This window comes from Antennarius striatus, chromosome 2, assembly GCF_040054535.1.
Source record: "Antennarius striatus isolate MH-2024 chromosome 2, ASM4005453v1, whole genome shotgun sequence".
NCBI lineage: Eukaryota > Metazoa > Chordata > Actinopteri > Lophiiformes > Antennariidae > Antennarius > Antennarius striatus.
Genome location: NC_090777.1, coordinates 19,081,927 through 19,097,995, shown reverse-complemented (window position 1 = coordinate 19,097,995; position 16,069 = coordinate 19,081,927). Strand labels below are relative to the sequence as shown.

At 41.5% G+C, this 16,069-nt stretch overlaps 3 protein-coding genes across 3 annotated transcripts; 1 reads left to right on the top strand and 2 right to left on the bottom strand.

The window, feature by feature from the left end:
- The first annotated feature begins 864 nt into the window (after positions 1 to 864).
- Positions 865 to 5,004, top strand: LOC137588327 (glutathione S-transferase Mu 3-like). Its single transcript, XM_068305344.1, has 8 exons — positions 865 to 1,025; positions 2,911 to 2,986; positions 3,077 to 3,141; positions 3,243 to 3,324; positions 3,423 to 3,520; positions 3,610 to 3,705; positions 4,418 to 4,528; positions 4,695 to 5,004. The coding sequence occupies exons 1-8, from the start codon at positions 990 to 992 to the stop codon at positions 4,788 to 4,790; spliced, it is 660 nt and encodes a 219-aa protein (XP_068161445.1). The 5' UTR covers positions 865 to 989; the 3' UTR covers positions 4,791 to 5,004.
- A 132-nt stretch (positions 5,005 to 5,136) lies between these two features.
- Positions 5,137 to 11,375, bottom strand: eps8l3b (EPS8 signaling adaptor L3b). Its single transcript, XM_068305330.1, has 20 exons — positions 11,247 to 11,375; positions 10,472 to 10,578; positions 10,099 to 10,211; positions 9,960 to 10,024; positions 9,706 to 9,864; positions 9,148 to 9,297; positions 8,944 to 9,029; positions 8,721 to 8,854; positions 8,435 to 8,571; positions 8,199 to 8,328; positions 8,007 to 8,077; positions 7,779 to 7,853; positions 7,555 to 7,700; positions 7,020 to 7,182; positions 6,837 to 6,877; positions 6,653 to 6,746; positions 5,909 to 6,025; positions 5,741 to 5,829; positions 5,533 to 5,665; positions 5,137 to 5,432 (listed from the first exon to the last, which is right to left on the bottom strand). Exons 2-20 carry the CDS (start codon positions 10,507 to 10,509, stop codon positions 5,391 to 5,393), a joined length of 1,983 nt encoding a protein of 660 aa, XP_068161431.1. The 5' UTR covers positions 10,510 to 10,578; positions 11,247 to 11,375; the 3' UTR covers positions 5,137 to 5,390.
- Positions 11,376 to 11,641: 266 nt separating this feature from the next.
- On the bottom strand, positions 11,642 to 15,804 carry atp5pb (ATP synthase peripheral stalk-membrane subunit b). The gene is made up of 7 exons (XM_068324809.1): positions 15,662 to 15,804; positions 15,172 to 15,208; positions 14,929 to 15,074; positions 14,448 to 14,611; positions 14,109 to 14,234; positions 13,043 to 13,222; positions 11,642 to 11,897 (listed from the first exon to the last, which is right to left on the bottom strand). Exons 1-7 carry the CDS (start codon positions 15,687 to 15,689, stop codon positions 11,820 to 11,822), a joined length of 759 nt encoding a protein of 252 aa, XP_068180910.1. The 5' UTR covers positions 15,690 to 15,804; the 3' UTR covers positions 11,642 to 11,819.
- Between the last annotated feature and the right edge of the window lie 265 nt (positions 15,805 to 16,069).

The window sequence follows — 16,069 nt, the reverse complement described above, 5'->3', positions numbered from 1 at the left end:
TACTGATATTTTAAAATGGTTTTCTCCTACAGTGGTGTAAAATACAGTGAAATACCCTTCAAATGCAGGCAGAAGAAAAATAATTCAAAATAAGTGGACGCCACTTAAATTGTTGTACTTTTCTGTTGGCTGACTGCTGAAAATACTTTATAACAACCACTTACACACTCTAAGTGGAAGCTAAAAGCTGACAGGTAAGCAACCAGAAGCTTATCAAAAGTAATAACCAAGGGCACGCTGATAAGAAGACTCCAGGAGCCAAGGATTTAAGTTCCCAACCTTTTGGATGCTGTTCTGTTGACTGATGAAACTAACGTTTGGGGCTGATCAGTGGTTTGTCGGTAAGAGAGAATGAAGGATTTCCTGAAGTGAACACACCTACATTGAAGCACGACGGGGGGGGGCTCCAGTGATGGATTCCATCAAATATCAGAATATCCTTGAAGGAGGCCTATTGCCATCCGTTATGAAGCAAGAGAACAACGCTCCAAAAGCAGACCACCAGTCCACCAGGGCTGTTTCCTCCAAAACCTGGATCCTTCTAGAGTCACTTGAACTAAATGCTGTAGGAAACCTCTGGAGGAATTTAAGAAAGGTAGTTACAGCATTTATGGAACTCAAGTCCTGGGATAGTACAGGACTGGAAACCAGAAGGAATGGGCCAAGATACCCATGGAACGTTACCAGAAGCTGGTTAGGCATAATGTCTGCAGAAATCCAGCTCCACTAAACACCAGATATTAAGTGTAGACCTGAAAACCATCCTGCATGTACACTCCAGTTTCTGTTGTAGATGGCTGTCGTTCATAGGAACAAGCAGCATACATAACAACAGCGCATTGTCCCAGTAGAGAACCGGTTTGGTGGGTCGAGCCTCCACATTAACCCTCCCACCTCCGTCCAAATCCGAACGCGTCCGAACGCATCGCCTCCTGACAAGCGCGTCAGAGGTCCGTGAACGCAACGTTCTGTCTGTGAAAGTGACCAACATGTCGATGACTCTGGCTTACTGGGACATTCGGGGGGTAAGTTGCTTTTGTTCGGATCCAGTTTGCGTAGAACGGGCTTCCCCAGAGGGCTGCAGCCGGGCCGACATGCGGCGGAACTCCGCGCGTCATGCGCGTCACCGGAATGTGGATCGTTACTCTTGGGTGGGAAACGTTTCGTAATCGAATTTAATTTTACTTTCTTCGATTTTTTTTTTAAAAAATAACACGTGTGTGTTACAGAAACGTACACAGATACAGCAGCATACGTGGGCCCAGTCGTCAGTGTCGGTGAAACAAAGCGCAAATGTGGAGTCACGTGTTCCATGTTTAAGTCTAGTGTGTTGGGATTTGATCCATCAAACTAAATCAGTTTAAAGTTTTCGGTATGCTTTAAATTTTACACATTAAATTCACGCACTAATTTCAGAGGTTTAGTGAAATCAAACCGTAAAAAATCCACAGAAGAACCGAAAATCTGTTTAATTTCCACACAAACAAGACGGGGAGATCTGCAGGGGTTGGGAACCAAACACCGTGTGGCCCTTAGAAGCCCCTTCCTCGATGAGGCTCATCTGGGGGGAAAGACTTCAGACTACAATGAACTGAACTCTGGAAGGTCTGACGAGTCCAGCTTCACCTCGTCCCAGAGGGATGGCGGGGAGAGGCGAATCAAGCGACGCAACCGTGGCGCGCAGGAACCGGCCCGTAGGGGGCGGTGTGGAGACCTGGGGTCAGGAACAACAAACTGAACAGGTCAACAGGGTGAAGTGGGACCCCTGTGTAGACTTGACCTAGAAAAAAATAATAACGATTAACCAGCAGGATGAGTCAGCCAGTTCAACTCCTCCATTTAAAATAAAATTCAACTTTCTAACAGACAGGTTTAAACATTTAATGAGGAAAAAAAGGTCAGAGTGTCTAAAAATAAATAGGTCAAAAGTGTGATGACTAAAAACCACATTTCCCACAATGCAGAAATTAAGGCTATTTTAACTTTGACAAAAAACAAAACAAAGTTAATGTCCTAATTTGTGTTTGGTCTTTTTTTTCTTTATTCACTTGGATAGTTTGATCCTTGATTGGTGGAGTTCTGTGGGTTTAAAAACCTGGCAAATTAAAGGGATTTATTTCATAACAAACAAGCATATTTTTTTGTGTAACTAAGTTTTGTAACTTGAATAAGTAATAAATTCAGAGTTATTTAACATTAAGCCTTTTTTTAGTCATTAGTTATTTATTTTACATGACATTGAGTTACATTTATAAGTTACATCTGGCCCTTATGCTGATGTGGCCCTCAGTGAAAATGAGTTTGACATCCCTGCATTAGAATGTTGTCCGTGTTGGTGGGGGCTATGTTTCTGATCTGCAGATGCTCTTCTGAGAAATCCCTTCAGGGGGTCGAATCATTTTCAGACTGTAGCTATTCATAAAAAAAATAGAATTTGTTATTAAATATGAAAAAAACAGCTTCAGTTCTAACAAGGCAGTCAGACACTGCGACATGCCGCAGCTTACCCTGACCTACTTCTAGGATAGGTCAGGGTACCCTGAAAGTAGCACCTGACAAGTGCATAGCTTTGACCTTTCAGTGTAGGTCAAAGCTATGCACTAGCTTTGATCTATGGTCTTAGTCACACTGGCCTTCTCCCTCGTCTGTTTATCTTATCCGGGTCCTGAGTGTACTAAAGTTGAACTAGTTTTGAACTAGTTTTCTCAAGGTCAAGGTCATCATCTCATTTTTGTCCCCTTTGCCGCCCAAGTAATGTGCTTTTTGTTTCATCTTTCTATCTGCAGCGGTTGCGAAGATATTTGGTGGACTAACAAACGGACGAACCCTGACAATTACAATACATCATCGCTTTGAAGCGGGATGTAATAATTTGTTCTAATTATTTTTCTCTTCTGGACACTCGTGCAGCTCGCCCAGCCTGCCCGCCTGCTGCTGGAGTACACCGGCACCAAGTATGAGGACAAGTTTTATGTCTGTGGTGAAGGTAACGTCTCGTCAAACAAACTGATATAATGATAACCTAAACAGAAGCACACAGAACTTCATCATCCAACCCACGTTTCTCCCCCGTCAGCCCCAAACTACGATAAGAGCTGCTGGTTTGATATAAAACACAAACTGAGAATGGACTTTCCCAACGTGAGTTCAACCTTCACAAAGAGTTTAACTTAAGAACATTCAGTCTGAAGCACGTGAGTGGTAAAACATCAACCTGTCATGTCATTGTGATCTGACCATAGCTTCCCTACTTGCTGGATGGAGAGAGGAGTATCGTGCAGAGCAACGCTATCATGAGATATATTGCTCGTAAGCACAACATGTGTAAGTGTCCACCATTTTTTTCTGAAGAGTGTATGAACTCCTTCAAAACTTTTTGTTAGTGTTTGTTATGCGTCCTCTAAAGTGTGATCTGATCACAGGTGGGGAGGAGGAGGACGAGAAGGTCCGTGTGGACATCATGGAGAACCAGGCCATGGACTTCAGAAATGGATTTGTGAGGTTGTGCTACGGCGACTTTGTGAGTGTTTAGTTGGTAGTTTAATAATCTTTAATGTGTGCCGTAACATATCCGCCTCACCGCTGACGCCAACATCTCCTCTGTGACAGGACAAAATCAAACCGAGCTACCTTGAGGCGCTGCCGGGCGTTCTGAAGCAGTTCTCAGACTTCCTGGGAGACAGGAAGTGGTTTGCTGGTGATAAGGTACACACACACACACACACACACACAAAAAGCTTTCTTGTACAACATTTTTTAACATGATTATTTTTTTTTAGAGTTCCATGGAACTATGATTTTTAAAGTGACTCAGAAGTGCGTATGTCTGCTCCGTCGTACATCAGCAAAACCCATTATCTCTACTGTCAGCAGTGGAATGGAGGAAGTGTCGTGTACTAATGCTTCTGTTAACATTTAAGGAGACAACTTCAAATGACTTGTTTAATGTGCAGTGTGAACCAGGACAGATAAAATACCTTTCATTGTGGCCTTAGAACACTGGAGAAGTTGAACGTGTCGGCAGAGAACTGCCTTTTCGTGGAATTTTTTTTTTTTTTTTTAGTATTTATAAAGCAAAGAGAAGTAAGGCAACGTTAGCATTCTTGCTCTGAACTGTTTGGAGAAGTGAGACCTAGACTTGAGCAGCTGGAGTGAATTGTTCGGGGGTTGGATGAAAATGACTTTGATTTTTGAGGAGAAGGAAATCATCAATGAATTTGTGGGTTGAAAAATCAAAACAATGCAAATCAACAGATCATAAAGCTTTGCTGATAGAGATCTGTAGAGAGATGAATGTTGGAGTTCAACTTCTTTCACCTTGCACATGATTGGACTTATTGGTCCTGAAAAGCTATTGATTAGTTCAGTTTCAACATTTACTTTCAGCTCTTTTGTGTTTAACTTTTGTTAACAACAGATTACCTTTGTGGACTTCCTCATGTATGAGCTGTTGGATCAACACCGGATGTTTCAACCTTCATGCTTGGATGACTTCAACAACCTCCGAAGCCTTTTAGACCGTTTTGAGGTGAGAATACCTGTCTGTCTGTCAGTAACAACACGTCTTGCTCTTAAGTAGCAGACAGGAAAATGTAGTTTGCCTTAGGTTGATGTCTGCTGGTAAATAGTGTGTATATGGAGCGCTTCTGCCATGTGATTCAAGCAAGTCTTGGCATGTCATCATCTTTTCATAGGCTCTGGACAAGATTTCTGCCTACATGAAATCTGACAGATTCATGAAGACACCCGTGAACAACAAGATGGCCAAGTGGGGGAACAAGAAAGAGTAATGGACGATGCATTCATGGAAAAAAAAAAGGATTCAGAAAACCAGCTGATTCAAAGTCAGCATTAGAGATACACATTTCTGTACCTTACATCCCAGCTAACTATTTCTAGTTGAACTGTGTAAAAAGAAGCACTAGATTGCATCGACTTTATTTCAGTTAAAGCACTCGATTACTTTTTTACATCTGGAAAAACTGATTAAAGTCTTCTAACAAATGTGGTTCACCGAGTTTCAGTTGTTGCGCAATATATCTGAGAGTCATGTCATGGAAAACGAAAAGTTTAAGTTAATGCAGAAACAAACCTGTACCGTTATCAATCAATGCGGCTGTGATGTTGATGCTTTAATGTTGTTTTATCACAGTCGAAATTCAAGACAAATTCAAAGTATGTTACATGTGAGGAAATTAGATTACAAGGTAATTCATTACCCAACAGTTCCTTCTCCTGGTGATACACAGCATGTCTTTCATTCTCTGTGCCTTAAATAACAGTTTTGAAAGCAGCCTTCCAAGAAATGTAAATTACGGTATTCAAGAATGGAAATACTGATGGATCATTCCAGATCTGTTGAACATTCTGACAAAAAGAGAATCGGATTGTCAGTAGCGGCCGCTGTGCCATCCAGACTGTTCACTAGCGAGCTGCAGGGAACAGAGCAAAAAGTGTTGTTGATTCGACCCATGATAAAAATTACTGTTCTTTTATAATTTGATATTTGCGTGTGGTATTAAAGTACATTACCGCAATGGCTGATTTAAAGGCTTGAAGCTGGAAAAAGACTTTTCCTCCTTCCTCTGGACACACAGTCCTTATTTCATCTTTGGTCATTCCCAGTAGAAGTGTTCCGGTCAGCACCCCGAGGGTGCTCACAGTGCTGCGCATCACAGAAAGACAGATTACAGGATTTACAGTGCAAACAACCCACAGTTTCCTGCATAATGTCACTCACATTCTGGAGAACCCTTTGTACTCCAGCCAAGCTTTGACCTCTGCAGGCGTGGAGTTCATGTCCAGAGTAACTGAACCGCGGGTGTCCCGCTGTGACAGGCAGCAGAATGAAAACATGAAATGTTTGAAATGTGTTAAATGAGTCAGAGACGAGGTTTACGTGACTCACCGGTAGATCTTCCATGGGCCTGGTGCCCCTGTCTGGTTCCAGAACATTCTGAGGGACGTTGCCTTCCTCACCTCGCTCGTTGCGAACAAGCCACCATTGTTTGGATTTCTGAATCACCTGTGAAATGAATACATGATTGAAAATCTCAATCTGAATGTCGGTAATTATTACTGCGGTAAACCTGCAGAAGGCATAATTATTGTTACGTCTAATTGAGACAAGAATGGCATTAACAATAACCCTCAGAGCACAGTGGCCCATCTACACCTCCGTTATTAAAACTCAAGCAGCTGGAAATGGTTCCCAGCGACAAGCATTCATTCCAAACACGATCAGTGACCATAAAACACGTATGATGGTGTTAGAGATGTGTTCTCAAACCAAAATGGTCGTTTTTATGCATTAGTACTGCACATAAAAAAAATCCAATTCTAAATTGGAAAACCAACAAGTATCTTTTAATAACACAAAAATGTTGAGATCCTGCTGCACTGAGGAACAAACATGGATGATAGCAAACTGGTGGAAAGTGACAACAACTCTGCAGAGACAGGAAGAGATTTCATGTTCTGTACATGTAGAGTCCACTGAGTGGAAACGCATCATCATATGCTTAGTAGATCAATTACAGACATATAAATTGCTCTAAATTTGCTTGATAACCAACAAAGAAGTGAAGAAGTTACATAGTTTGATTAACACTGTGTAAAATGGTTGTGAATGCGTTTTGTTTTTCCTGCTCACCTGAACCACATCTCCCTTAAAGATGCTGAGTTCTTGGTTGTTCCTGGCCATGAAGTCATAAATAACCTTCATGTAAGTGGGTTGCTCACTGGGGCTGAACACACGTTGGAAAACTGGGTTAAAAGTCAATTTTGCAATAGACGTGACCATAAAGCTGCACAAACTGCAGCATTATAACACTCACTGTGTGGGAGGGGGTCCACTCCATGGAGCACTGGTTATAGGCTGTAAAAGGCATTAAATGGAACATGATGAGACTAAATAAAATAAAGAGAGTAAATAAATGAATAAATACTGAATAAATATACGTGTAAATACAGAAAGCGTGTAAACAAATATGAGTAATTTCGTTGTATCAGCGTTCTACCTCATCAGGTCTGGGGCGGTCAGGTGGGAGGCGTTGACTGCTTCTTGTGCTCGCTGGACTGTTCTGATAGGGGGGTGGAGAGGGCATGTCTATGGGGGCAGGCAGCTGCCAGCCATCGTAGAAATGTGGAAAGTAAGGTGGGACATCATTTGGCCATCTGGACCTGTGGGGTGACGGGGGAGGGTAAAGGGATGGGAGGAAGATCATTTACATAAATAATGTCAGTGCTGCTAGTGAGGAGTTAGTAAGGCCTGAGCAGGTAGGGCGATAAAGACTAAATGTTTAGAAAGAACTGGTTTTATTTACTGATAATTTATACATTTATTTCTTGTTTGTTTCTTGTGGGGCCACTTCTGGAATATTTCTTGCAATCAACCTTTTCATCAGATTCCCATCAAGGAATCAATTAACGTCTATTACCAAAATGTCATCCCATTCCTTTTCCCCTTGTCAAAGGTTAATTCCTCATTTAATAATATTACCGGAAATCCATTCATATGAGACACTTTCGGTTTGCCGGGTTGGGTCACCATACCTGGGGACGTTCCAGCTGTCTCCCAGCGATTTCCACAGCTGGTCCTCCTCCGGGTCGGCAGCCTGGCTGATCAATCGTATGGTCTTCACCGTCAGCAGAGGAGTGAGCACGGAGGAGGGCACGTCTGCAGGATACAGATGCACCACCTGTAGGAAAATTAAACAACGACGTGTTCCCGACGTCCCTGAGATAAACTTGTGAGAAAGACTTTTAGAAGAGCTCACCGCAGACAAACTACTGAAGAAGATGTGGACAAAGTCAGGAGCAGTGGGGGAGGACAATGACCCCTCCAGTAGTCCCTGTAATGTGGAGAGTTTCAGTCACCGCCGCTTTCTGCTGACTTCACCTTACTCTCAGCATTTCAGATCAATCATCACCATATTCGTTTCAAAACACCTCAGATCAATGCATGACCAGGGAGACATTTAAAGTTTTTTTTAAAAAGTATTTACCAGCAGATTGAACCCATATTTGATTTTCTGGAGACAGGAGATGTATTCTTCTATACTTGGAAGTTTGACAACTGCAGGAGAAAAAACTGATCAGACACAAACATCATCGTCGTCTACGTCGTTGTTAGCAGGAGGTCACTCCTCTCACAACTGCTGTCCAATAGAACGATAGACTGGGAAAATAAATGTTACCGTTTTTCTTTTTCTTCTTAAACTTGATTTTCTTTTTGCTCTTGTTCTCCTGGCGTGACTGGGCAGTGACAGCATCAGACACTTTGTTCATGAATATCTCCACATCATTAATGACATGGTTAAAAATCTCCTGTGAACAAAAGCACAGCAGAAATCAAATGTTTTTATTGTCCTGTGAAGCTTCACTGATGATGTAGTTCTGTGGTTGTAGTTAACAGCTCACTGGTGGGACTGACCGTGTTCCTGTCTGCACTGTTTTCCTCAACTGACAAAGGGATCTCTGGGCTGCTCTGGAATTCCCGCTCAGGAATTAGATCTGGACCTGGTATTATTTCGGTTTGCGGGGCATGGACTCGTGGAATTGGCATCGTTTCTAAATAATTTGTTTGGAGATAAACAGCAACAATCAAATATCAATGTGACTTCTGACAGGAAAGACGTTTTAGACAGTGTAAAACACACTGGACAGAGCGTGGAGCACATATAAGCCACTACAAATGTGCACCATTGTCTACCATGTACCTGGTTCTCTCATCCTCCACTGTGGAGCTGGCTGGACAGGTGGTGGGGGGGTCCATTCCCGCTGCACAGGATGAGGCTCAGGTTGCCTGAAATTTCCCAGCGCATGATGCCCGATGATGTTCCCAAGACTAGGCCTAGGAATGATCAAGAACAGACAGCAGGTTTGGTCTTCTTCATTTGTCCATCCTCTGTTCTCTGAGGTCTTCATCCATGTGGCCTGTACCTGATTTCAGATTGTTCTCTGGATGCGTCCACATCGCCGCCTGCCATCTGCACTGCCTTGTCCAGGTCGCTCTTGATGACCTCCGCCTGATGAAACAGGACTTCTTTAAAGCAACTCTAATGGGACAGTTAAGACACAGAGCCAACTCCCTTGGAGAATGACTCTGATTATAAGAGCTGTTCATTCTGGTGACACGGAACTCACTCCAGTCTCCTCACACTGGAACATGTAGACCTGAGGCAGCCGTTTCCTTCGTTCCTCCACGGTTACGGTCAGCAGAGAGTTGTAGGCGCAGCTGTCCAGCACAGCTTTGGTTTGAACGACGTGACCCAAAGGCAGCGCCTCCAGCTCCGCCTCCAGGGTCACAACCAGCAGACATTTATTCTTAACGTTTGCTGTTTAATTTACACAGCAAGCATTACTTTATGTTTGTTAGTTGAACTTTGCATAAAGTAAAAGGTACTGGATTTGGTACAGTTCATAGTTATTTTAGGTTATACTAATGTTAATGTTTGATTAATTATCCATTCACCCTAACAACAAAATCTAGTATATTTGCTAATAGGACAACGCCCTCATGCACACATCTAACGTCGATCAAATGCTTTTGTCATTGTGTCATTTTGCCAGATCTCAACGATGCTGAAGACAGTGGAGCATACAGATGCTTGAAAAGCTGGGGCATCAAGGTCTAGACATGAAATTGGAGTACTTGCCATATCGTTTGAATTCATCTCACTTTATTTAAATGTAGAAACCAACCTTTGTCTCAATGTCGCTGAGCATTAGATATCCCCCCTGAGTCTCCATGATCATCTCCTGGGGCCACAGGCGACCTTTGGCATCCAGCCTCTTGAGCTTGGCTACGCAGTCGCCCACTGTCCTCAGGTCCCTGCCGTCCAGCTCACAGGTGAAGAGGTGCTGTGGAGTCAATTTGGAAGAGCATGAATGACGAGCATTCATGATGGAATAATGTGTGCATCTCCATGCAAACAACGGTGTCATAAAATGTTTACCTCCACCCTGACATGAAGATTTTCAGAGCGTTTGCTGAGCACGTCGGCGTACTCCTTTCTCTGCACTAAAGAAGAGACGAATTTAATAGAGGAACCTAAAAAAAATATGAGTGAAACTGGTCTGAATATCTGATCGTACTGTATATTGATTTTCCACTTGGTCTGAACATATTTCTCTGTAGTGGAGACCCTCTGAGGTCCTCCTGTAAGAAAGTCCGTCTCTGCTGAGGGAAGTCCTCCAGTGGGAATCCTCTGGAGAGAAAAATATGGTTGATATATAAATGGAAAGAAATGAGGCTTTGAAAACGTAGATGTCAATAAAACCATTATGGTCACCAGCAACTTCAAGGTAAACCATCCACATTTTAAGTCAACTGTGCGTTCATCACAACAGTATTGTGTAAAATAGAGTCAGCATCAGAGGTGGAAACAGATAATAAAAATATCAATTAGTTCTTCAATGCATAACCCAATTAATAAACTGCAATACCTGGAAATGATATTTAACTGACCTTGGAGAGTAAGAGAACGGTCCTGTGTGTCCAAACATTTTACAAACTTTGTAGGTCTTCTGAACACTTGAAAGAAATCAGTGTAGGAAGAATCCCTTCAGCCCAACCTGTGAGGACATTTGTTTGAATAATCTGGCACAAGTAAATTATGCTGGCAGGTTGTACACACACTATTCATATAGAGTACAAGTCAAGTAATCAAGTACAGAGTAAAAGTTTCATCCACATGTGTTCTTTGACTACCTGGTGTGAAACAAAAAGTTTCACACCTAAACTAAAATGTTGAATTCACAAAGGATAAATTGTTCATGTGACACACCCTTAGCGTTCTCTGCCAGTCTGCCAGTATGACTAGAATCATGGTGTAGTTAGAGTCAGTCAGTTTTAACAGCAGTAGTTTTTTTTATGCTCAGTGCTTTTAATCATTACTGTTGTCACCTGTGGCCCATTTGTTTCTGTTCAGCCCTCCAGTCTTTACATCCTGACTGGACTTGGATCAGAATAGAAGATTGTTCACTGGTACAAAGTGCATTTTGACCTGCATGCTTCTTCCTTTATTCAATTAACTCTTTATTTGTTCAATAAATTCAATAAAGCATTTGATTATAAAGGTTTAAATTCAAAGTTCCACATACATCACGGACAGTAGACATACCATTTATGTTCCTGTTAAACATGATTACCATTCTAAACAGGATGAGCTTCACTGGTCAACATTTAACCTCCTTCATTCAAAACCTTGTGTCACATCACATAACTGAAAGTTAGTTATTACCTTCCAGCATCAACTCTGCTCCGGTGTCATAATTCCTTTCTTCTAGGCTGACTTTCTACCAAATATTCCAGCAACAGAAAACACAGCTTCCTCACACACCTTGACTTCCTGGTTGAAGGCATCAGAGATCAAAGTGCAACAGTCTGACAGGAGTGACGACTCAGGAGGGTTGGTTAAGCTGGGAATGGAGGTACGGTGGACGGCAGGTCTGTGGCTCATTATGAGTCCAAAGGTTTAATCCTTCACAGTACCTCCTTCAGAGCACAAAGGTCTTCAGTGAACTGCACAATATTTTTATGCTATCACCGAGGTTAAGCATAATCGCTTCAGCTATATAATAAACCCACACCTAATGCCAAGAAAATATCACTGAAGAGGAAAAAGACATGAGACAATTTAAGATGATAAGAGAACAATTTATTTTACTATCAGCTGACGTGTAAATACTGTACACACCCATGAGATCGACAGAGACAATCTTTATAGAGCAAATAGTTTATTCTGTAAAGAAAAGTGAACGCCTCGTCTTGGGACGATGTTAGAGAATCGTGAAGCCTCTCTGAATTCTCCAGTCTAGGCCATGGCTTGTGCCCGAGTGGTCTTGGCCAGAGACTTCAGGTCTGCGATACACTTGGCGATGCTCTCCTTCTCCTGAAAAACAAAGACAGGGTCCAAGATCAGTTGGAAAACTCAGTAACTTCTTCACTATGAAGACAAATTCATCATTATCATATCGTTTTGCAAAAAATAGGATGGTTCTATTATAGCAGCATTAAACCTTTAATACAAACATCTGCAGTATTAGTGCTAATACACCAAGTCCTAATTAGTTCTTTTTAACAAAAACTGACTTTTGCCCAAAGCCAACAAGGTCAGAAATTTGACAATTAAATAATAAAAACAACCAACAGATATGGGATTTATTTAAATCAGAACATCTGATCAAAGTAAACACCTCACAAAAAAAACACCGATCTTTTTTCAACAGATATTTGAAAATATGAAGGTCACTTAACAAAACGTTAGACATTACATGTTTTTCTGAAAACACTCCAACAAGCTGCTGTATTGTGATTGGTGTTAATCCTTGATGCTAATAAGCTAGCAGTACCTTAGTGTTTGTTTACACCTCGTCTCTTAGGCAACATGATCCCGAGGCTTTTTTTTTTTTTGTGATTTGCATGACTTTGTTTCCACTACGTGGTTACCGGATGTACTAAGATTAGATGTGTTATCAGGCACTCCTCTTTTACAGGGTGGCATCGCTTTAGTGGCGCTGGTCGTCATGTTGTCATCCTCTATCAGCTATCAAAGACAGTAATGTTTGCACCTCCTCAAGGCAGCGACTGGAATAAATATGACTGTTATTTTGATATTCTATACACATTATGTACTGAGTGGACAATGGCAGTGATGATTCTCAATGGTCTGCAGCATCTTCACATCACTTTTTATACTCAAGTTCTTTGGAACCTCAGCAGACACCAAACAAAAGTAAATACCCGGTACTTTAGGCTAATGGAAATTTTAAATTGTTAGAGGAGTTAAGCCATCTGTAGCACAGTTCAAGTACGTCAGCAAGGAACACTGGAGTATCTGGAAGACGCTCAGGGTCATAGTTCAACTTTCAAACAAGTTAATATGTGGTATGAAAACCTTTTATTACCAAAACACAAAGTTTAATGATCAGTCTTGAAAATGACATAAACATAAAACATGAACATAAAATTCCAGCACCAAAAAGCAATTACTTTTCACAAACTCAACTAAAGTATAGTGGCAGTCGGACACAATACCTGCTGAGGAGAAATGCTGCTGACAACGCTCTTCTCCACCCAGTTGACCATGTGCTCCTTTTCCAACCGGGAGTGGAGGGCCTGCAGGGCAATCTGGTAGTCCAGGCGTCTCTTCACCTCATTGGTCACCATGTGTAGCCGCTCTCTGTAGTTGGTCTCCAACAGCATGATCACATTGTTCTGGATGAAAAGGGAATCAAAGCAATCTGTATAACCATTTGGTAGATAAACCTGGGTTAGGCGTCATCCATCTTCCTTATGCACTTTGAATATGCTTATGTCCTTTTTCTAGTCTTGTAACACTAGGTTGTGGCATAAACTTTTATATATAGAATATATAACGTGTAAACATATACAGCTAGAACATAGTGAACAGACCGCAATTATACATTGTGTCCCAAAAAAATGTATACACCCTTTTGCTGATAACTAAATTGCACAAAACACACACTTGACGATTTATAGCGTGGGTGCTACCACCATAGGTAAATGGTTAACAAGCAAAACGCCCGTAAAAATTTAGTAATTTATCAAGTCTCATTTAATAAGATATTTCATATACAGTAATCCCTCGCTTATTCGCACTTCCAAGATGCACGGCTTCACCACATTGCGGATTTGTAGTAGGTAGTCGCATGATGCCGTACAAGCATTCCATTGGATGACAGCATCCGGAAGTGCGCAGTGTTCTGAGACTCACGGAACGCAGCGCACTTCCTTGAATTAAAGAAACACTTTTCTTTAATACAAAAGTGCTTTACACAGTCTAGAGTGTGGGAAAAGGTAATACAGATATAGGATGGTTTAATATCAGTATGGGGCGGGTTCATAAACATTTAAATTAGAGCACTGTAAAAAATAAAATAGTTTGTCACTACATTGCGGAATTTCGTTTTTTTGCAGGTGGTCCTGGAACGCATTAACCACGAGTAACGAGGGATCACTATATTTCATTCATAGCAATCACTACAGAATCTTTGGGCTTCTAAGTTATTGTACTTGTTACCAAGATAGTTGGTAACTCCTGCAGCACATTAAGCAACAGCACAAAAATAAACCTGCTTACTCTCTTTGCGTCAAACTGCACTGAATTTCCTTCTGTTCTCCACTGATCCAACTTCTCCTCCTCAATAGCTTCAGTAACGTCAGCGATCGCGGTGTCCTTCGCAAGCTGAGCTGCGGCCAATTTCTCCTACAAAACACACAGGATGTTTGTTTTCAAGACACTGGTTGTTGACATAATGCTTGTAGCTTTATCACATATCTTGTCTATTACTTTAAAAAAATAATTGGATATATTCACATAACTAAATAACATTTATAATAATAATCCACACAAAACAATCTTACTCTAAAACCATAATGTCAGAAATAAAGATACATGTCCATAAATTTACCAGCTTACCTCATTCAGTCTGTCAGCAAATGCTGCGACATCTTTACCATATTTCTTGACACCATAGACAATGACTGAGAGTAAAGCAAGGCCAGCAATAGTCTCATGGTTGATGACGTAGATTTCTTTGGAAAGCAAGTAGATGATGAGGCCAGTGCCCAGCACATATGGTCCTAGTGATGAAAAGACACATGTTGAGCTTTCCTATCAATGACTGGAACAGTGGCTGCGTGTGTCTCATGTTATATTGGTAAATATCCCTTAAAGTTCTGTTCTGCGGTCATGTTTCAGTTAAGTCAGTCACTAGAAATTGGTGAACTGCATTAAGACTTCAAATGAAAATATCTCAAACAATGATTTATAGTAACACGTCTAAGTTCAGAAGAGAATAATCTTTATATTTGTGCTAATGTGTGTGTGTTTGCCTTTTTGGATTGTTACTATGAACAGCAGAATAACTGAAAGCTAATCCTTGCTTCTGTTTACTCACCTGTCACTCCAGTTTTGGGGTACAGGAACTGGAAGAGTTCCTCTGGGACAAATCCAAGACGAACCTTGCCTCCTGTTTCTGGCAGTGGGGGCACTGGTGCCAGAGTCTGGGATGAAGTATGCAGGCATCGAGATGCTTGGATCAGACTGTGGAACAACACGTGGAAAGTCTTTGAGAAGGGCAATCTTTGTAGTTTACATGTATGTTAATTAAGTAATTAAAACAAAATCTAATGACACATACCCAGCTCCCAGGTGGCCGCTGCCCTTCAGGGCATTAGCTGCAAACAAAGCAGGATAACGAAAATTTAGGGCTGTAAAAAAAAAAGGTTTGCTGTGGTAACCACACATAAATGATCTACAACCTAACAACGCTAGCTGTCAAAAGGTGACATTTGCAAGATGCTTTGCTAGCACTAGCTAGTATAACGTTGGTATTCTCAAGTTCCGCTTAGCGTTAGCTGAAACATTATCGAACAAATGTTTCTGGATGATGTTACAAAAAACAACACGTTACACAACTGTAGTAGCGCAACGGTTTAAAACCCAATGTACTGCTTGTATTTACCGTAGCTACTGACACCTAGCATTAGCATGTCTCTCATTCAAAGTGCGGCCTTCACTTTACCCTTCAGCTTCACATTAGCTGTTCTCTCCTTCTCTCAGGCCTGACTCTGGGGTTTCGCCAGAGTTTGACTTTTACTGATATTATAAAATTAAGGATTCATACATACCAGAAACACACAGGAGCCTGGACAACATATTAAAACGATGAAATGCCAAGTTGTCGATAACACCTGGCACTTTAGCTTCTCCGTTTCCGTGCCCTTCTGCAGAGAGCCACAAGTATGGCGGAACCACGAGAGATCCACCGGAAACATCGCGAGATTACGATGGTGCGTTTAGCTCGTTTACAGGTTTTCCGGTAAGTGACCGCTAGAGGGTGCTGTGTGTCAAAGATGAAATTTAATACAATGAAACAAATGGAAAGAATTCGGTGTGGAAGCATGGACGATAGTGACACGATGTTAGATTGTGATCTTCGAAATAACTTGAACCAAAAGCTGACAGCAATAAAAATGAAAAAACAAAAACAAAACTCTGATCGTCAGGTTAATTCAAATAACAGGTAGGGCTAATGC